This window comes from Bombus vancouverensis, chromosome 7 (genome assembly GCF_051014615.1).
Source record: "Bombus vancouverensis nearcticus chromosome 7, iyBomVanc1_principal, whole genome shotgun sequence".
Lineage (NCBI taxonomy): Eukaryota > Metazoa > Arthropoda > Insecta > Hymenoptera > Apidae > Bombus > Bombus vancouverensis.
This window is the reverse complement of record NC_134917.1, coordinates 6281303-6304245: the sequence shown is the minus strand read 5'-3', so window position 1 is coordinate 6304245 and position 22943 is coordinate 6281303. Positions and strand designations below refer to the sequence as shown.

The window sequence follows — 22943 nt, the reverse complement described above, 5'->3', positions numbered from 1 at the left end:
AGACATCCTCAAATCACTTATGTGAAAACTTTTGTTGAATTTTATATTTCATAATCATATTCATGCATTTATTATAATCGCCACTTATCTTCAAGGTATTTTCACTTTCACCTAGCCATGAATTGCAGTAAATATAATTTTCGAATTTTTTTAACGACATAAAATGAACGTTTGTCGTATTAATGCAACTCATACAACTCATGGATCTGAATAATCATGTAAAAATAATGATATATATTTTAATGTTGTATTTGCAACTTAAAATTTATTAAAAGCTGCATCACGAACTGGAACTATAAATAATGTTGTTCCTCGAGAAACCAAAAATATTACTTCAACTAAAATACCATTTTTAAACCAGTCCAACCGATTAACAATTTGTACTCCATAACGTAACAATGGGATACATTCGTGATTTATAGACACTGAATATATTGAGCCGCGAGCTGATCAATAAATTCTGAATAAATAACGCTCAACTGGATACAAATTTTGTATCCAATCTTTTTTTTCTATCGAAAGATAGTAAAACTCGTACGAACAAACAGAAAATGTTGTAAATTCGTATGTTGTTATGATTTATTATTCCACTCGTGCAAGCGGAATAAACAAAATTTCTTTCACAATGTGTATCAGTGTATTTAAAGTTGCTACAAAATTGCTCGTCAACTTTCTAAAACGTAATAAATAGTACGAAATACTATTTTATATTTTTCCTCAAACAATTAGAATTTTGATGTATAGCACGGAAAATTTATACTTATTATTTTTATCTTTAAACTCATAAATTTTAACGAATTGTGAGAAATATTGTTTTCATATTTCCTCAAGCAGATAAAAATACAGTAAATAATACAAAATAACATTTTCTATCCTTCCTCTAGAAGATAGAATTTTGACAAACGCGCACCAAATTCTATTACAATGGAAACAAATAGAAGTATTATTTTCTCGAACATACAGCATCGAGCAGAAACAAATGTTACTTGTTCAAATACATGGAAAATATCAACAGGACCATTCGTGGGAAACGAAACTTCCACGTTCTGTGCTAAAAATTCGAATGTTATTTTTTGTCGTGCAGTGGGGGGAGGGGGTAAAAAATGGCCGAGGTAAACACAGAATATCGGCTGCTGTGGTTGTGCATCGATGCGAAGGGTCGTTTTTAGCATCAAAGCATGGAGGCTGACCTTGGACAATTTACGTACACCGGACATCCACCACGAGGTTAAAAGCGCTACCAACCGGGTCGCGTTGAAGTTTCCATAAATTACGTCCGTCTATTATTCAATACACGGTTGCACGCGAAAATATTCAAAGAAGAAGTCGAACCCAAAGCATGTGACTCGTTGTGGTGTCGTGAAACGATTTCACGACAAACTATTGCGCGATCGCGATGCAACCACACGGGACCGATGATATCAAAGAGAGGGTCCACCGGATAAATATAGAGCTACCTCACGCTATTTGCTCATACAGCGTCAACGAACGAGAATTTATTGCATCCCTTAGGACACGCAGGAACGTTTGAATCACTCTTTTTCTTTCACATGACGAAGAATATTTCATAGAGCAACGATGTACAATTTTTGTTCGATACGATGGATTTCAAATGTCTTTTATCAGGAAAAGATATTACGTTATTACGAAATAATTAAGAGCTATTCGTATTAACTTTATCTTGGGCAATATTGCATAAACTTTGGATATTTCCACTAAATCTTTTTCGTTGTTAATATTCAACCTCGTAAAACCAGATATGAGCACATTTTGCCGATATTTAGAAATATGTCGAAGAACATCAAACTATCTATCTGTATAACGGTCATCGTATAACAGAACATAAATTCTTCTTATTTAAAAAGTTACCGGAAGATCTCCAATTCGAGAAAATCTATGAAGTAGCTCTCAATCTAGAAGTCAAGCAAATTACAATTACAAGTTCGAAACTGCACGTTCTCTACGGGCATTAAAACAGGAAGGCATCGAACAAGATTAGCATTATAGATGGAAAGATTATCGAGGACTACTGATGCTATCAATGCTTGTTGTGAAATTAAAACTTTTCTAACAGAGAGATCTTAGGGAGATCTAGGTAAAGGTCTTAAATTTCGTTTCGCAGCAGGGCTGCTGATATTCGATATCTCGATAATTGATCAAATTTTCTTTAATACTGTAACGTACATACGATAATAAGTATCTACAATGATTGTACAATTGATATTTCGTAAGCCCGATGAGCTTAATTCTCCTCACGGCGGGTATCTCCACCTACTTCGCGGATCATCGATGTATCTTTCGGATAAGTCGTCGATTATAGATGAATCACTGATAGTACAGTGGTTCTTTTATTTTTACATTTGATCCATGGAAAATTTATATCCAAATTATCGGTCGATCTTTAATCATGCCAATAGAAATATCTTTTATCCTCTTTGTTATCTTTTGTTATATTTGTTGGATATTTGATATTTTTGTAAATTGCGACAGCGTACTTAATTCCTATCCTTGTAATTTATTAATTCGTCGTAATTTATTGAAATTATTTTATAATTATTTATTTCGCACAACTTTTGATAATTTTTAGAACTTTTATAAGTCCTGATAGTTACAAGATCTTGCGTAATATTATCTTTGAGAGAACAATATCTGACATTTTGTATGAATTGTATTATTGATTTTTCACTAAAATTGCAAATGACCGGAACGTGTAGAATTTTAAACATGGATATCTCTTAAATAAACGAATGCAATTTTCATTCGAAAACAAGAAGAACGTGCAGCAAAAATAATGGGATCGATAGCTGCCGGAGCTGCTGGCTAATTTTAAACTCTTCGTCGACCATTTTCACAGTTAATTAGTCGGTTGCAGTTTCTACAGACTCTTTTCACACTTAGGATCAATCGTACTTCGTTGCTCATTGATCCTCTCGGCTATATTTTTCACCTAGCTAAAGAAGTAACCTTTCTTCTGCCTAACGTCATATATATTTCATTTTATTTCACTTAAAAATTGTTGCATTGAATATATTCTGGTATATTCCTGTTTTAACCACTTTAAAACTCGATTCTAACAGCTATTCCCAGAAAAATATGAAAGACGTTTGCAGAATAAAAAAACAATGACATTTTACAATCTTTATTCCCATCGAATAACCGACAGGTTACAATACATCTCAAGTGCAAATTTCCTGTATTTTTCTTGTCGAAACTAATACAACAAAGTTACACAATGTATATCCATATAAAAGCAAAATGGACCAGGCAAAGAACGACAGAAGTAAAGAGAGAATGGATGCAAGATCACGGATTTCCTCGCTGATTCAATTCAAGGGTGAATCGGTTAATTTGCAAGATATTCGACTTACCTCGTCCCGTAGCAGGTGGAGATACCTGTCATGAAAGGGAAATTAAGGTTCATCGTGCCAACAAAGTGTCAATCTCACGATGGCCTCCGTCAGCCCACACGGGCTGCACACGCGGTTCTACAACAGCGAGTAAAATACAAATACCGTGTTCGCGATGGTCAATGCCACGCAACGTACACGTTTCACGTGGGCAGAGACTAATGGTGACCCATAAGCGCGGATCACCGAACGGAGTAACAGTCCGAGCAACCTATCTGAGCTTGGTAATCTCGATGCCAAATGCCATACACGCTTTACTGCCACGTGATTAATGTTTCCTATTGAAGCTAGGACGATACTCTTCCCGGTTAAAACCCCGAACTTTACTTCTCCTACTCACGGACTCGTGGTTTGAGCTTGTTATCGATATTTAAACGAATATCTCGAGCAGGACACGCTGCTGTCTCGCACGAACAGTTGTCAGTTTATCCGACTGAACGCTGTTATTTATCATCGATATGTTCGCGTTGATCGATCGCGCGCCGGTTCGATTGGCTACGAGGAACGTACGTCATTTGAACAAACTACGTATCTTTTCCGTTTCAATGGGGCTTCATGTTCATCATATCCCAAAAAGCTATCTATAAATACTTTTAAAATTAATCAATCAATACGAGAATGTACTTCCTGAATACAGATTTTTAACTACAAAACTTTTTCTATTCATAGAACAAGAGAAATTGTTTCCCTAATTATGTAAAATTTTGATTAAAATTATCTCCTTCGATAGATTTTTTATGAAAAAAATTCGAATTTGAGGTGATAGAATTAGGTAACAGAGGGATAGAGTTAGGTACATATCATGTGACATATATACTTTACATGATTTATGAACCTACCGGCACCTTCCCGTTCGTCTTTTCCACATCGTTGTTCTCCAACAGGGGTGCGCTGCTACTCTTTCCGCCCATCTCCACACTTAGGGGTTCCGGTTTTAGTTGAAGACTCGCCGCGGAAGGGGACGACGGGGCTCTGGGAGGTGTTTCCAGTAATTCTCCAGAGCTTAGCGAACTACTCGCTGTAGTGGACAGACCTGTTAAATAAAATATTAAACAAATTATTCACTCATGAAAATTGTCACAGAACGCTCGAAACGTAGTTACTGTGAAACACATCGTTCGCTTTAAAGAATCAGAAGAAGGACTTATCAAACTGATCACAAAACAGTTAATAAGCTTTAGTTCTTACAGGAATATGAGACGATCTTGGAGTATTATGAAATATGAGTATTATGAATAACAAGGCGAATTTTTAATACATTGATGGTGCATCGATATATGTAATATTGATGATGATATATGTAATATTTAAGAAAATGGACTTGATCATTCCTCCTGAAAGTATTATACATATGTATACTAATTACTACAGTAACACGTCTCTTTATTTCCTTTTTCTATCTTCATGGAAATCTACACATCTTCTTTTCTCTTCATTTTCTATTCCATTATTCATACTCAATTCTATTATTTATATTCTTCTTGATTCTTAATTAGCTTTCACTGTACATATACAAACATTACATAAATTTTTACTTTATAACAATCCTTGTAGTCAACGATTGGAGCCAAGAAACTCATCGCCATTTCAATAAAAATCAGAAATACATAATAGAATAATTACACAGCATTTCTACAAACTTATTAAAGAACCTTCCTACTTAACCAATATGTATACACAACTGATCCCCACCCCTATTCCTTCATTACATCTCACGCAGCAATACCCACAGTCGCAGATTCTTTCTATTTGCATTCGCTGGAGGGGAACGTAGATTACCATCGAAACCTTTCCCCAGCTCGACGAAGAATTTTTCCCTCGATTAAACGTTGCGGCTCGGTTAATTGCTTCGCAAACGGACAGGACAAAAGCGGTGTTTGACTTTGCAGAATATTGTCTCCTCGAAAACGAGCGGCATTGGAACCGTGCAATTTGCATGTCCGTTGAATGCACGACGTGTTTAGAGGCGCGATTAGCGCCGTCCACGCGTCATAGCACGTTAATGAAACTCACACAGAGGCAAATTGGTCGGCCGAGGCGGTTTGATCCTCGGCAGGGTGTCGTCGAGTCCGCTGCTGCTGTCCACTGCGTCCTGCGAATATTGGTCGTCGATTTCCTTCGTCTGCGTGTGTACGCTCTCGCGTTTGATCCACACGTCCTGCGAATGTTTGTCGTTCCTCGAGTTCAACTTCGATGGCCGCCGCCGGATCCTCTCCCAGGTCTCTTTGCGGTGACACTTGCTGGAGGACGGGGCTGTGACCGAGAAGATGACTCTTTGATGATGCAATGAAGCCTTGAGTGTTCGAGCGTGTTTGGATTAGTATAGAAGATATGTTTATCCGAGGATAAGTTAATGTATAGTGGCCCACCAAAGTATTTAAACACTTGTAGAAACTTTTTATGGACATAGACGAATGTAGGAAAACATATAACACATTGGAATTTTAAATGAAATATTAAGTTGTTATATATGAAGTGTCAGTTTACTTTGGAATAGAAAGATGTGTTGATGATCTGAAGATAACTTAATTTGTGATTCGGATATTTGGGAGAACGAAGGATTGAAATTTGAAAAGAAGATAAGCTTTCGTTATGATGAGTATGCTTTTGTCCCGTTTTACCAAAGTAAGTTTATTAACATGTTAATAATAATAAAACCAATCTTAATGTAAAACCTCCTACTGATTCTTTCTTTACTATATGGTAACATTAACCTGCCATATAACCCGGTATCAAGGCTTTTAATACTACAAATTATTATTATCTCAATATTTTAGAATTATGAGATTGCGAATGTTTATGCAAATTCAAGTTTTTATGAACAAAACTAAGAAATGTAAGAAAGGATTTTATTCACGAAAAATTATAGTGATTATTATACCTTTGATATTTTATATATTTCCGTATATTGTATATATTCTTTACTTCTTCACATTTTACAATTTCTCATAAATGCATAAACATTCATAATCTACTAATTGCATTAATTCATGCAAATTTTGACGAAACACACAAAAACCATAAAACATTTCAAATTGCACGGTTAAATAGCTAAGAACGACGTTCTCGAGGAAAGTGCACGCAATACATAATTTCATTTGGAGAAACAATAATCGACTTACGCTTAACTATCCGTCGATCGGTGCTTCTAGGAGGACTGGCGGTGCCGATGCCGCTCTCGAGCGGAGATGCTCTGTCAGTCGTATCCGGCGACAGGCTTCCGGAGGAAATCTCGTCCATGCTCTGCAGAAGATCTTGCGACGACGACGACGATCTATTGTCGTCGTCCACGGTGTCTTGCGGCGAGCCAGGGTCCAATGTGCTCTCGTCTTGCAACGATTGCGAATCCATTTGCGATTCAGCTGCGAACATTCATTTATAGACCAGAATAATAAATCCATCGGGCGAACATCCATTTCTTAATGTTTACATTTTTGCCATTGAAATGAACGCACGATTGGTAGTTGAGGATGAAAACTGATTAACAGGTTAACACTATGAAAACTGGCTAATTACATGATTAACTTTTGTTTCTACTGGGTTTATGAAATCAATTGTTGTAATTACGGACAATTATGATGAATTTGGTATCTATTGTAAATCAACAGGATTGTATACCATTTCAAGCTTTATTTAGAGTTTACTATATTTTCTTGCAGCTCGTTTTGTCAAAAATAAGATATACCGTATTTATATGTGTGATTTGTCTTTACTCATTTCTAATTCAATTTCAATTAATGAACTACGAATAAACAATATTTTATTAGAGATCTTCAAATCTGAGAATTGAAATACTAATAGATAATTTATAAAGGAAAAGAAATCTTCTCATTCCTAAATGATAAAGCATGATAATTAACAATGTTCTTCTAGTTCATACTTTCTATTTGAAATCCATTTCCTGAAAAATACACTTTCTTGAGTTGCATCGCTCTTCTAGCTATCAACGATATACGTATATAACATTAGTTAATGAAATCTTGAAAGTAGCCATAAATAAATAAGAAAAGAACATGCTATAAATTCACTTCTTCCGTAGGTTATCGTGTTTTATTGGCACTGGCTATTAGTTGTGAAATACGGACAGAAGTAGAAGTTCAAATAACGACTTGACGAAGCAGGAAGAACGCTCGAATAAACGTGAGAGTTACCTCGTGGAGAGTCACAATCACTGACCCATGTGAAGCTGGAACTTCTCGAAATAGCTGGCGAAGTTTGCGTCGCCATGTCGGCACAAGTAAGCGAATCCATCGGTGGGCTGTTCGGACAGCATGAACCAGAGCCATTTCGGATCTTCGATAACAGGGATTGAAGAGAAATCGGTAGCTGAAAGTGTTTCACTTCGTTACTCGAAGCACAGATTTGATCTTGTTACCTGTAATGTTCTACCGTCGACTTTCTGCAACCGGTGCTCATCGAACAAATAAATCTAATTCCGACTCATTGAACATTTATTTTTCAAAATTTCACTTTCGCGTGTCTATATTTATTAATATCTCAAACATTGCTGGTAAAATTATTGAAAATTAACTACGTCCAAAATATTATATAAAATTTTTTTGTGAAAACCAATATCAGATCTATTAAACTATAATATATGCTATATTGAAGTATATAAAATAATTAAAAGTATATAATATCAATTTTAAATATTATTTTAATATTAGCGGTAATCCTAAAACCAAAAATTCCGAAACCTATCATTCTGATAGGTTTGATAGTTCCATTGATATATCGTAGTTCTATGAATAAAAAGGAAAGTAAATGTGACGCATACTATAGCTCATGATATTAGAAACGAATCTTCAAAAAAAGAAAACAAAAATTCATAAATGCTCACCGAACCAGATCTAGAATTCTGTTCATCCAATATTTTCTTCACGTCCACATTCTCCACTCGATCAAACTTTCCACTATCGACGCTTCCTATTGAACCAGCGTGGTCGTCTTTCGGAAGATCGCAGCTAACACCTACGTCGTTCCCTCTCGATCTCGAAAGCGAGAATTTTTTCAAATCTACAGGACTAACTTGTCTCACATCCTTATCAGACTCCGACAATCTTTTCGCCGATATATCTGAACGTAAAGTCAACGGCGAAACGGCTCTTTTCTTCGAAAGACCTTTGCAATTGATTCGGCCATTCTTCCCCTGCAACGTGTCGTTCTCCATATGAAGAAAATCTTGATCAGGTAACGAGGAGACTCTGACGAGAACAACATCCTCTGTATTCTCGTGAAAAACAGGCGCATGTTTCTTCCACAGAAACTTCGAAAATGGGGACTTTTTCTCCTCCGTTGGCGTGACTGGTGCCGATTTAGGCCCGTTACCGTCCAACGACCTCGGTCCAGGCAAATGTATTTTATCCTCATCCAGGTCATAGTCGGGATCCATCGCGTTTTGGTCGTCGTTGCGCCGAATTCTAGCCAATCTCGGCACTCTCCTCCGTTTCTGGTTCGCCAAATTCATCGGCAGGCTAGTCTTTCTGTGGGCGTCCAACCGCTGTCTCGGTGGTAATTTCGCGCTCGACTCGTCTTTATCCATGTCGATACCGAGCAAATTGTACGAGCCGATCTGCGAAGGTCCAACTGTTTTCTTTTCATCGACTTCTTCATTGGTCTTCGAACTTATCTCTACATGTTTCTTTGGTTGGTCGTAACTGTTTCCAAGGTACTTGGCGCGCGAATCATCTTCTTCCTCTTCCTCCACCGCACGTCCGCGATCCAGTTTCGACGATAGACTAGAAGTATTTCGATCGATCTGCCCGTGATCCTCCATGAAGCTCATAAATGATGAATTATTTGGCTGGTCGTAGTCGGTGTTCAAGACATCCCTATGATATCCTCGTTGATATCTATGTGCAACGATGATGCGTTGCAGATCTTCGGGTAAGCTTCCGCTCTTTCTTCGATCGTTCTCCGCGGAAACGATCCGATCCTGTGACTCGTTGTAGTCCGAGCTCAACAGGAAGCGATAGGCTGTCTCGTCGCTGAACAACTTTCCATTTCGTCGATCACGGTTCTCCTTGTTCGGCCGAGACGATGATCGATCGGTGCTCGCCTCGCACGAGCTTCCAACGGAACTCTCGCTGTCCGATATGCCAAACTCGTTCAACAGCTCCTTGTACTGCACGATCCTCAACTCTTCCTTGTTCCTCTTCCGCTCCAGCTCTTTCGTCAGCTCGTTGATTTCGTTCGCGATGATCGTGTTGAAGTTCGACCATTCGCCGATGTCCTCGACGGCGTTGCTGGTCCTGCCAGCGGAGTTCTGTCGTCTGAACGCGAAGCTTTTTGCGGGAAGCGATTTCACGTTGCACAGATCGGTCGTCGCGTAGCACGTTGCCTGCACCGGCGCCGTCTGTGGGGGATACTTCGGCTCGCCTGTAATGATCAGGGGAGTCGACGGCGCTGACTCGATGATTTCACCAATCTCTTCCTGTTGAACAGAAAGTAGAGTACGTTAATGATACGTTAAGGGCAACGGATGTTTGGTGGGAGAAAACCTTGGAGGTTTGTTTTCAAATATTTATGGATAATTGGAAGTATGAGATTGGTGAAATTAAGATCGATGAATTTCTTAGAAATATTACAATTTTCATTAGACACAATTTTACAAACAATCTTTTCTGGAATAAATCAGCATGGCTGAAGCGATTTGAATAACTTTTTGAACTTTTCAACCACCATCCAAAAACCATTTTCTATTAATTTTTAAATATTGTTATATCCCTGTTACTATACCTCTTCGCTAGGTAACGAGTAGGATGAACTTATCATCGCCAGACACGAAAACAGCGAAGAAACAACGACATTTAAATGAAAGGAAACCATGTACGGCATATACATAGCCGTAGGAAGAGTTGATGAGATCGACATTGGCATTACAATTCCTTCGAGCCTCATTTCTCTCGATTATGTTACAGCAACCGTCAGAGATCAATATTAATATCCGGAGAAACGGTGCGTCTTGCAACTTAATAACAGCGCCTCGCATAGAACGTCAAACTGAAATGTCAGCTAACGAAATCACAATCGAATACAGATTGCAGGCTGAACGTCGAGGAGATAATAACAGCCTATATACCTAGATACAGTTTCCTACTCTGTGCAATGTACATATTTCTAATCCTTGAAAGCAAAGAAAACTTCCAGTTGCAACGCGTCGGTATCTCATCGGCTACCATCGCTGATAAATCTTAACGCGAGAAATGGAACTAATTCGTTTGAAATAGCTAGTGTTGAAATCGGTTCGACACGCGTATAAAATGGTTTATAATGAAGTAGTTATGTTGCTGACAGTAACGACACGAGCCTCGATGATCCTAATATACGTCGTAGAACGAAAAATCGAATGAACGAATGTTATTCTTTTCTCATTATTCTCAACCGACGTTAGCTTACGGCTGGCCATAGAAAGTGATGCTTCTAATTTATGAGCTGATCTTCGCCGTAGACAAGGGTCAATTAACCTCGATCACCGGTTTAGAAACCTGTTCAGTTTGTACGACACTTGTTCGACTTTTCTACTCGTTCGACGCCTGCTAATCTTATGGACGCGTTTACTGATCGGTGTTGCCTCGGTTTCATGACACCGTACCAGCCGTAATAGAAGTGATTTCGAATAGTTAAAAAGGTTATGTAAGAGATAATAACGCGGCATGGTGGAGAACTTGCCCGGTTAATGATGATATAGTGTCTAGCTGGCGGCAAACGCTGTAACGAGGACCTTACGTATCGCGCCGCTAACGTGGAAACATGAAATTCACGTGTAACTGGTGTTGCTGATTTTAATACAACGTCGCTGCACGTTCTGAAAACGATATTTATTGCATCGCCACGAGTTATAGACTCTGATGGATCTTACTGCTTTGCGTTTACTTCCGATATTTCGATTTTTAAGTCGCTTTCACTTTCATGGTTTAAAAAATGAATCTATTTTCGTAGAGTGTTTTTTATTTATATTGATAAGGTAACAGAGTGCAACTATTTGTGCAAATTCATATTTTTTAACAGTCATAAAGAAATGAAATTTGAATGAATTTCTTCGTGTCTTACTTTTTATATGTTGGCAATACCATACCGCAAACTTCACTTCTGATATTTTACATGTTTTTGTATAAGTAAATATATAAATTACATTTTAATAAATATAATATGTATTTTACGTATGTAAATACACAATCTATAAAATTACCTGTTTCGATATAAAAAAATTACAAAATGTTCAAAATGTAGGACACGATTTATTTTCCTACAATTAAACATTTCGATACAACTTTCTCTCCAGGTTTTGACAGTTTGTCAAAACTGTTAATTTTCACCTAGTGCGAACGAGGCTAAGGTTCCATCCATCAAAAACTTTCGAACCGTTAAAGTGAAACACTAGAGAAGCTAGTATCTCTAGCAACAAAATGAAATAAAAATAAGAAAAATTTTTCTTTGTTCCAAGCTCATTAATCATTAACTGCATACTTGTAATAGAATCCACATGCAATTTTAGAACTTACAAGTAGTCAATGAGCCGCATCGATCTCGTGCGTTTTTCCCCGCCGAATGCTTGTTCGTCGACCCAATAGTCATTTCTCTCATTAGTACAGTAATATTTTCATTTTGCATCATGTCAAGCATCGTTATATATTTCTTTAGAGAAACGTATTCCATGCTCTGTTTGTTCAACCCCTTCAGTAACATAGTCATACATACACAGATCCACGTTTTATAGTGGACAGCGTCGAAGCAAAGATTAGAGTAAGGAGTAAAGCGAATGTCTATTTAAGTCCTGTTTCTATATAAAAACCGGTTCATAAAAACCGGAATTTGCATTAATATCTAGAATCTACCTATTACGCTAATAAAATTTGCTCTGCGTAGGTTTTCACAAACTTAATTTAATACAAAAAAGATTAATTTGAATTTACACTATTCGAGGGCAATTCGACTGACTCACGTTTTATAGTCAATATAAGCGAATCAAAAGATCGCATCACCTTCGACGTACCAGCGATCTATCAACCACGCATTCTGCTCGCTATGGCGCGCGTAATGAAAAGCTTGATTAAACCTACTTGCGGCTAGGTCGAATTGTGATCTCGCGGCTGAGATACCGAGGTGCTGATACGCGCGTCTATCATTAATCAAACGAGCGAATAATATTCGTGCACGCGTTCCTTCTAAAGAGATCCTTTTAATGCGCCGGCAACGCGGACCCATCGAACTCGAGATGAAACTGAAAAATTGCCTCTCCTCGTTCGATCGTCTTCGTATCGCATCTTTCACCGTGAATTCTTTTTCCACCTGCACAAAGGAGCCTTTTCATTTGTATTTATTCCGTTACGAAGGCGCGTCTCGATTTTAATTACATTCTCTTATACGTCGGAATTGGACTTCGAATTATCTTTAAGTAACTGTAAATTCAATTTATACGAGCTTACGATCGACACACGGCCAATTCAATGGCGCTATCGTTCGATGATATCGATTGCAATCCCTGCTGCGAGGATGGACGGTATTTTAACATCGAGAGATCTCAGAAGCGGACTATATAAGTGCCTACCTTTGGTTCGTTCGTTGGACTCGATCGTGTTATCTGGTACGTGAATTTTGTTCATCGCAAAATTGCCATTCACTCGTCCTTATGTTGAATGGAATCTAATTATTACACTAGCTAATCGAATTTGTAGCATTTGAAGGATTTCTTGGAAATCTGTTTCTCAATCGCTTTCGAATTATTGAGCTAGAAATTTGGATGATGAAATTTAATCATAAAAAAAAAATTAAAAAGAAATTAAAGAAATTTAAAGAATTGGAAAAAAATTAAGGAAATTAAATTAATATTTTAATCGGATTTGCTCCATTTTATAAGATTTCTTGGCAGTTTTATCTTCCATCGTTTCAAATACCTCGTTCTCCTATTTACTATATATTGTCAAGCAGATTATAATAGAATTCTATTTATTTGAACCTATCGTGGAACAAACAGCTCGTGTACCTAATAGAATTTGATTGATTTTCCTCGTTATTCACAATATCCAAATAAGTAGCTTCAATCGACGGGAATTTAATTGAAACATTAAGGGTTATCTAACATTTTTGCAAGATTTTCACTCAACTTAAAATATTCATTTCTGTCGTTGAACATGATGACTATGGAAAGAAATACCAAAAATTTCTTTTAATATTTTTCTCGTTACTAATTCTTTTGCCATGTAGATTATACAATTCTACGAAGTTTGAAGAAATTTAAGTACCATATTTACTGCACTATTGCGCTTCTTGAGCCAAACTTTCTATCTATTATCACCGATTTGTATAATTAGTTTTTGAAACTATTTGTTTTTTAATAAATTTTTATACCTATATAAAACAATACGTACTTTAGGTACTATAATTTACCACATTTTCAATAATATTGCATTTATACTATTTTTATACATTATTTCACTGGACGCATAGCGAGTTAATTAAGAATTACCTACAATTTCATTCCAGCAGATAAAATCCAAATAAATGAAATTTTATCGTGAATATTTTCTAACAAAGAAATGAAGTTCCACTGTAAAATTTCATTACGCAAAATAAATGGAATATCGCGAAATGGTGCTTCACTGTAAATGGAAATTGGACAAACGAAGTTTCACTGTAGTTTCCATGGACAATTGCGGTCAGATGCATGAATTAAGCGGCTGCAGTTGCGTCAGCGACGCATCGAAAGGAGAATTAGTGGTCTGGTGCGATCGTTTAAACGGTAGAAAGATAGATACATTGGAGTACAGATTAGTCACCGATAAGAATCCGATGGACAACGCAGTGATAGTTATATTCCGTTGTCCCACGTAAGTCAGCTGCTGGCTTCGGGCGCACAATGCAACACCCGTGTCAGGACAATGGGAAGCTCGTGCTCGATGATTAATCGCCAGACTGGTTATAATAATGCGAACCCGCAGCCAGAGAAGTAACTATGGTTTTATTGCGATAGGATCGAAAGCCGAGACTTCATCGCTACGGCATGAGAGATGTTCACAGGCTGATCGTAATTAGATGAATTGTTTAATTTGTTGCAATTTTATGATTTCTTTTTTTAATAGCCTGTATTGTATTAGAATGTTTCATAGGCAACAAATAGCCTAGCGACTGTACAGAAAAATGTAACGTGAGTTATTGTAGAGGGGCTTTACATACATTAACCAATTTTTTAAATAATGGCCTTGTATTAATATCCATCTATGCATAAGATAACTAGATTGGGGTTAGGTTGGGGTTACGTTAGATATCTATAAGATAACTAGAAATTATTTTTTTTATTCTTAAATAAAGTAAAAGAATATAAACTTTATTTCGAATGAAAACCATAAAAGTATCTTGTACTACACGAAGAATATGAAGATTTCTTATGACTAAGATTATTCTTCCACGACAGTCATTGTCATAGCAATTAAGCAAATAACCACCTTGCGCAAGAAAATTCCACGGACGTTTCTCTAATCACTTCGTTATCCGTGCAATCTCGAGCAGGAAGAAAACGGTCGCTAAAAGCACGCGAACCGAGCTTTCACATAAATATCAGCTTGATAAATGCACTGGCGGCCGCATTATGGATGGAGAATATTAGAATGGAATCGCGATGCCGATTGTAGGCGTGCATCTGGTTGAGATTAAATGCAATACCAATCAAGACGATTCACAAGCACTTCCGTGTCAGACAGTGGAAACATTGCGCCGTTTTAACGACCGACTTTCCTTTAATTGTCTTTTGCAATCAACGTTCAAATTGAACGTTTGAATTTGTGGTTAGGTAGAGGATAAGTGAAACCACGGTGAAATAAAACCATCTACCTTAAAGTTTCAATACCAATGCGTAACCAATAAAAGTATTCGATTGGAAACATTTATAAGATATTGAGAGATGAATTCTATTAAGTTCAATAATAAATGTTCTATAAACAATTGCAACTGAAAGTAAATATAGAATTTCACAGAATGCACTTTGCAATCTGCTTAAGTATCGTAATGCACAAGTTGAGTTATGAGACATAAAAGATTCGATATTTTATTTTATTATATTTTATGATTGTATAAGGCACCAGTGTTATACACTCGAATAATAATTTTTAACTTTTCAATTTACCGTGGGACCTATCAAAATGATTGAAAACCTCTTCGTTCGAAGCTGCAGTATTAAAGGATATAAATTTTAAAGTGAAATGCCATAGGGTGCTTCGAAGCCCCTTTGCAGCTGTTCGAACAATAGAAAATAAATTCAACCTGCTCTCTGTAGCGACAAATGTGAGAAGCGAAAAGGAAAGTCTCTTCTATCAAAAGGGGGAAAGTGCAAACACGAGGTAATATATTATACAAACGAAATTAAAACCAATTATATGTGCATAAAGGCAGCATTGTAACGGTATTTGAAACATTCTTTTCAAACCATTAAGTTTTCCTCTTTCTAAATACTAATCTTATCCTTTAAAATCTAACAAAAAGCATTAGTTCGTTATTAACTATCACTAATTATCAGACATTTAGTATATTCGAGACGTAGAGTATTTATGAAAGTTTTACGTTAGCATATATTAATTTTCTTTTATTTTAACCCTGGAGGAAAGGTCTCCTTACAACCAAGAAACTTTCTGTACCTTTTTTCCTATTTCCTTCCTGTCATTCTTTGTGTCTTTCTTTTTTTCTTTTTTCCCTTACATACCTTCATGCATTTCCCCTTCTTCCTATTTTCTTTTCCTTTTACCTATTCTCCCTTCCTTCTCTTCCATTCTTCGTTGCGATGTAGGCCGCGAATATTAAATCTTATAGTGAGCGCGTTTTTCACATTATATGCATTTTGCATCCTGTATATCTATACACTTCTAAATTCCACATACATGCAAATGAATAAGCATCTACAGTTTATTTATTACCTCCTTTCTATGCATCTTCTGCCACCCTTTCTTCTTTTTTTTCTATTTCAAACCTATACCTTCTTTCCCTCTTCTTCTCCCTTCTGCATTTTCCCTTCTTTCAAAATACACACAACATATTCCAGACATTTCGGTCAGATTCGAACCTATTACGAACATACTTAATCCCATCTCTAGCTATAAGATGAATACTGGAAGGGGAAATGAAATAGTTGGCGAGCGAAGTCGCGTTCAGTTATTAAATCACGATTGTACGTGATTCATAACGGTGCTCGTTGGGCAAACGATAAAATTTTAAATACACCATTGTCCTGATCGCTATTAGCGACCACGGTCCCGCTCGTACATCACCGCGTATTGGCGTACTCACGACTTGCGCGATATTTTTCTTCATCGAGCTTGTATATTTCCGCCTTTAGCTGAGCACAAATAGAGATATCTAGGCATACTGCTATTATGGGAGACGCCTACAAAGTCGACGATATTACGAAACGGCAATATCTTAACCTCTCTCGAAGGATATTGGCTCACCTATACCCATTAACATAAACGTTATTTAACACGCTCGCGCTGAGAATGCGTGCCAATGATCCTACTTGTACAACGTCATAAATTAACGATATGTACTTATGCTATGAAAAATATCTCTGTTTATTCGCTTATTGGCAACACAATTTTCACGTTTCAGATAATGCTTGAGATTTTAATAAAATAAATTTTTAACCCATTACACACTAAATTAATTTCGTAGCTGTTAGTCCAGTAACATATACAATTATTATTACTTGCTGTCTCATTGTTTCATATTTTTTGAGAAATCATACACCGATACACAATTTCAAACCATTGCCTCTAAAAGCTAACAAACAGGCGTTACACGAATTCCCAGATATAGATAATAAGAAATAACAAGAGAGTATTCAGTGAAACTTCCTGCAAGAGGATGTAATGCATCAGTCACCGGCCGATTCGAGTAACACACAAACGAAATAATTAGAGGTCCGAGGACGAGAAGACAAGACCGCGAAGTGACCTTTCAATGTCTACGGGGATTTCACCGTGTGTCGGGACGAATCGGCCTCCTTTAACTCGCCACGGTCTTGGCATGCGACAAAGAAAAATTAATAAAGAAATATCCGGAGACGCTCGTTAGAAGAAGCGGAATCCGGTTGTGAGGAGTCATTCGTGTACGAGAACCGCATCAAAGTCACCAATATACAACATCGACCAGTCCATTAGAGTTTTTATTAACGTCCACTGGTGAACAGAGAGACAGCGTGGCCGCTAATGACACCGATCGCTTCCCGAGTCATTAGTTTCCGCGAAATTTTCCCAGGGGCCGTGTCATCATACCCGAAGCAAGCTTCACGAAAGAAGAAGAAAAGATAAAAAAGAAAAGAAAGAAAAGGTATAGAAACACCGTTTCCAACAGGAGAAAATAGAATTTTTCAATGTGACACCTGTATACATCGGCAATTAGCGCAATTTATTTACTTTCACGGCTTAATTTAGCACCTTCGTTAGCGTATTTATCAAACCGCATGGAAACGTTTATATCGTCGTTAATGCGCGGTTCGCTTATGGTGCTTTCTTCCAATAGTATGTTCGTTACGATTTGCCGCATAGAAACCTATAATCGCATGTCTTTTATCGATTCCTGGTTGTATCTGGTGAAAAGTTGTTTTTAGTACGTTTAGAAGAGGGTTTTACGATCGGGACATTCTTTTTAATTGAAGAGATGACAATTTCTAACAGTTTCAGAGGATATAAAAATGTTGAAAATATATATAGGCAGTTAATATCAATAGTAGTAAACGTTTCTATTGAGTACTAAAAATCTATACCTTTTTCTCTTCTAATAATTATTTGATACAAATGACCTCTAATGTTATTTAGATATAGAGCTGCCTCCGTTTTTCTCGGAAAAATAAGATATAAATAGGTCTCTTGTAACTGTTATAAAAACCGTATGACTATGTTATAAAACTGTATGACTATAGAAATGTTAAATTGGACTAAAGGCATGATTTTCGATGATATTATTCTTCGAGATTTCGATGATACTATTGATATCAAATAGAATTTCGTGTTTTTATTACACTCGTGTACAGCAACCTACCAGCAAAACGAGGTAAAAAGGAATTGAATTAATACGAAAGATAATCACCGATTTAACAGAACATTAATTTCCGGTAAATGAATATTAGAGGATTTATAGCGGCGCATAAATTATCGACTAACTCCGCTTGTCCCAGTAACAGAATCATTGCATGACAGCTCAATCCTACTCAACGTGCAAGAAAACGTCCATTAAATTTCCATCAACCACTGAAAAATGATTTCACCGCAGCCGTCGTTCTGCACTACATTTCCAATGGGGCCTCTTGATCGAGTTTTTGCGCAAGAAAATGATATTTTCATTACACTTTCACCAACAGATGACGACTGATTCTCGACGATCGGCAACGTACCATACGTTTCAATCAAGAATGTCCGTTTCCCCTTCGCGGGCATACAGAAAGACGAAGCTGTGCACGATCGTTTCTGGAAAACTAGGACGTCATTCGGTCTCTAGGGACGCGACGATCATCGCTTCGAGACTCGTCCTACCAGCCCGTGACCTGCTACGTTTGAAACTTTTTTCTTTTCTCTACGATGAAAGCCGCCTGCTCGTCGAACGTACAATATCGGAACGTTGTAGCAAGCTTTTGAATTTTGATGATCAATTCTATCTTGACGCTTGGCCTCGACGTGATCTGAATCACGCGTCACATTGGTAGATAAACGAATTTTGTGCTCTAGATGGGTTCCTTGTCGAGATTTCTATGGATTCTTAGTTCAAATCTTCGTAAGAACAGTGTCAATCCGATTTCATGGAAGTATTGTTTGATAAGATTAACAAGACTAGAAAATATTCAGAAAGAAGAAAGTACAGTGGAATTTTTCTGATGTGGAAAGTTTATACAGATCTTCAAACATAGAAATTCATTGTTTTCGTTATCCGAATTAGAATGGAATGAAATTCTGGTTGAATTTATGAACGTACATTCTTGTAATTAGACTATGGACGTTTGTATAAAATATTTAAATATACAAAAATGTACATGTGTGCACATAATACAACAAAATATCCAGAGTGGACATGCTGTTCGTATTATATTTCCTTAATTGTATTCATAAAAACAAAAATTTGCATAGTCATTGGTACTCTAATCACAGGAGACACTAAACGTCATTTGTGTTGTAGTCAAAACGAAACTTTCAAAGGAGGTCCCAAAACTTGAGAATCCAACCAGATTCTCAGGCTAACTCAATATATCCAGAACTAAGCTAACTATCGATCTTCCCATCAGCCCCACACACTCAAAACTAGCAACTCATACACTGCAGGAGATTGACAAAAGTTACAACATCGAATTATGCTCCAATAAAATACCTACACTAATTGGTAGATAAAAATGTCGTTAAACGACACGGACGGAATTAGTCAAAGCAAATCAAGGTTTCAAGCAGCAGTTTCCCAACTACAGGGGCAACTAAAATTTATAAGCGAGACAGAAACTCGTTCGAGCTTAAGTTGCGACACGTAAGACGCATTCCAGGCAGGAACACGCGTCGTCGAAGAGTCGAACGCTTATTCGTTCGCGTGGAAACATTAATCTTCCATGTTCGGTGAACGATCGACATCTCGTGTCCAGCACCGTCGATTATATCGTTAAATGCGGGGCGCCACGCAAGAAAATCCTCAGTAGTATAGACGTTCGTTGCACTTGTTCTAAATCTCGAAACGAAACTGGAACGCGATTTACTCCGGGGACACGAGCGAAGCGCGTCATCGTGTCTTCGAGATCCGCTCGCGTTCCATCACGGCTAAAACGCGACGAAAGCCAGTTTCTGCTCGTTATGCAAGTGTACTTTTTTTTCTATACACTCGTTCAGAAAATTCTTTCGGTTAATTGATTTTGCTCTTGGAGTGCGTGGAATTTTTAAAATGTGTGATGTTCTTCAACGGTAGCTTGGTTTCTAAGTTACGAAAGGGAGCATAAATTGTAGGTTTTTGATATGAATTAATGAAGTTTTTAAAGATTTAGTTTCTGAAAATTTTTTAGGCTATGAAGGAGAAAAAGAAATAGGAATGCAAGTGGGGTTTCTTAGTATTTGGAAGACTGGCTGACATTTTTGTTTTAAAGTATGGTATTAGCGATATTAACTTTATAATACACGAATTTTTGTTTGGTTTGCTCATCGAGACACAAATAGTTAATATATTCGGTGTTTACTAAAGTTCCTCATTACCCTTAAGAGGAGTTCGCATTTGGATAAGTAAATTTGGACAAGTAATTCAGATGTAACTTCTTAATTTCTTTTGGAAATACGAATTGCTTCGTTAGAAATTAAATGGAAGATTTAACTGAAGTTCAATTTAACTCTCTCTACTTTCTGATTAGAAATAAGAATAGTGTGATGTGTTGGATCACATACTTAATCATACATATTGCAACTGCCTCATATAATTCCAATTACGTCTTTATAACGATATGAATGTATTTCGATGTTATTTTGCGAAATTTCAAATGAAGGTGAAAAAAGGGCCAAAGGTCTATATTATCATTGCATTCTCCGATGTTCTCAATATCAGGGTGAAAACAATGGGTCACAAATTGTAAAACGAAAAATCGATCGACAACAGAGAAGCGAATCCGTTGAAAACCCCCATGGAATCGTGCAATTCACGCACGGCTAAAAATCCATTGGATTTCACTTTGCCTTTTCGTTATGTCGTTCATCCAATGAACCAGGCTACCCACGTTTAGTCACGCTTGCCAACTGGAAGATAAAAATGCGAAAACTGCAACGACAGTGAACGAATTCTAAAGAGAACCAGAAAATTCTAATCATTTGCCTTGTTTCTTCTTTTTTCTTCCTTGTCTTCTGTACTTGTGCTGCGTGAAACACGAATAAAAATTCAATGAACTTTTTATTTACGTCCAAAAACAAGTCGAATGGACATAACATGAAACAATTTTGCGTGTCTTCAATGGATTTGCCTTCCATCGAAGGCAATTAACGAATGGCACGACGTATAATCGCTTTCTAATGATCAATGATTCGAGAATTTACATCCAAACTGCCAATAATGTGAAGGCTTAGATATTTTTATTGCAAATCTTCTTAATATCGGGTACACCTGATTTAATGTGGGTCATAATTGATAACAGGGAAAATCTAACGGATGATGTTGACCTATCAAATTCGCCTTCCGCAGAAATAACATTACATATAGTGTACACCAACCTAGTTTAAATATGTCGTAAATTCTAAAATGAGAAATCGATACTTCTATACGACAAGTATTTAAATTTTTTAAATAAAAGTTGGTCGTAAGCAGAAATAATATAACAAGATCCATGAAACATGAAACGAAAGATGGTCTGAAAGCAATGGTAAAATTGCACATTTCCCACCGTCACGAAATAAAAATTCGAAGCAATTTCTCGAGTACCCTAGGCAAATGAGACCACGATCCGTGTGACCTGTTGGCATGATACATGAAACAGCATTTTTTCCTTCCTTTCGATATTTTTCGCCTCGAGGATGAACGAAGATCGTACCAGAGAGGAAAAAGAATCTCGTCGATAAATTTTCACCAGTTGTCATATCATGATATTTTATTGCTATTCCGACCATAAAACAGCCTTATGACGATCGTGGTTGCATTCATCTGCGTCTATATCAAACCGGAACTTCGATGAAAGTGCACCGACAGATCTTCACTTGAGTTTCCTATTAGGATTTACCTTTGACCGGTTTCATCGCAAGTCTCTTTTAGTCTTCTTTCATCGAATGCAATATCTGTTATTAGGAATGAGAGTTTGTTTTTTTTTTCATTAAGTAACGATAGGTAAGTGATTAGAAATTTGTTGTTACGACTTTCTTGGAGCTATAATGAGGTCTAAGAATTTTCTGCATGGTATTCTTGTAAGGAACAATCTTTCGTGGTTTATTGCTTGATTTATGTTTTCATTAATTTATAACGTTAAAAGAATTATACTTTTATGCTGGAAATATTAATATTAATATCGAATATGATTGTGATATTAAGTTGATTAATAATTACTGGACTTTGGAAGATTATATATTTATAGAAAAATTGAAAATATAACATTGCATAAGTATCTGTAGTCTAACAATTGCTTCTAATTTTTGTTAAAATCATGTTTCTCGTTCCTTGCTATTTTTATTTTACGTATATCACTTTATTGATTTCGAGATACGTCAAAAAACATTAATTGACTTGTAGGGTTTTCAGTGAAGAATTCTATAAAACAGTAGAATTGTTCAAATAGTGAGAAGTTTAACGATCGCTTTTTCCGCGGTGCTCGAAATTCCATGTAACAATAATTGCATTCTTTGTCATACAAAAAAAATCGATTCGCAAGTAACAAGCACCTTATAGTTTTAATAATTCGATTGTCACGCGTTGATTTATAAAACAGAAATGATACACTGTATACTAAGAGCGATGATAAAATAACGGTAAATGTTATAAAGCATAACGATTATTCTTAATTAACCACGTGCAGAAATTACACCTAACAGACGGCCTGTGAATTTTATGAATATCAGCATT

General features: G+C 36.8%; 1 protein-coding gene across 3 annotated transcripts in view; it reads right to left on the bottom strand.

The window, feature by feature from the left end:
* Positions 1–22943, bottom strand: part of cv-c (RhoGTPase activating protein) — a 350754-nt gene that overhangs the window by 218576 nt on the left and 109235 nt on the right. For 2 of the 3 annotated variants that reach the window (XM_033347220.2, XM_076620241.1), the window contains 5 exons: positions 8248–9840; positions 7559–7733; positions 6530–6769; positions 5421–5660; positions 4247–4440 (listed from right to left, as the gene is read on the bottom strand). In XM_033347220.2, coding sequence (XP_033203111.2) covers positions 4247–4440; positions 5421–5660; positions 6530–6769; positions 7559–7733; positions 8248–9840 — 2442 coding nt within the window. The remainder of the gene's footprint in view (positions 1–4246; positions 4441–5420; positions 5661–6529; positions 6770–7558; positions 7734–8247; positions 9841–22943) is intronic. The other variant, XM_033347221.2, reaches the window with a different exon arrangement.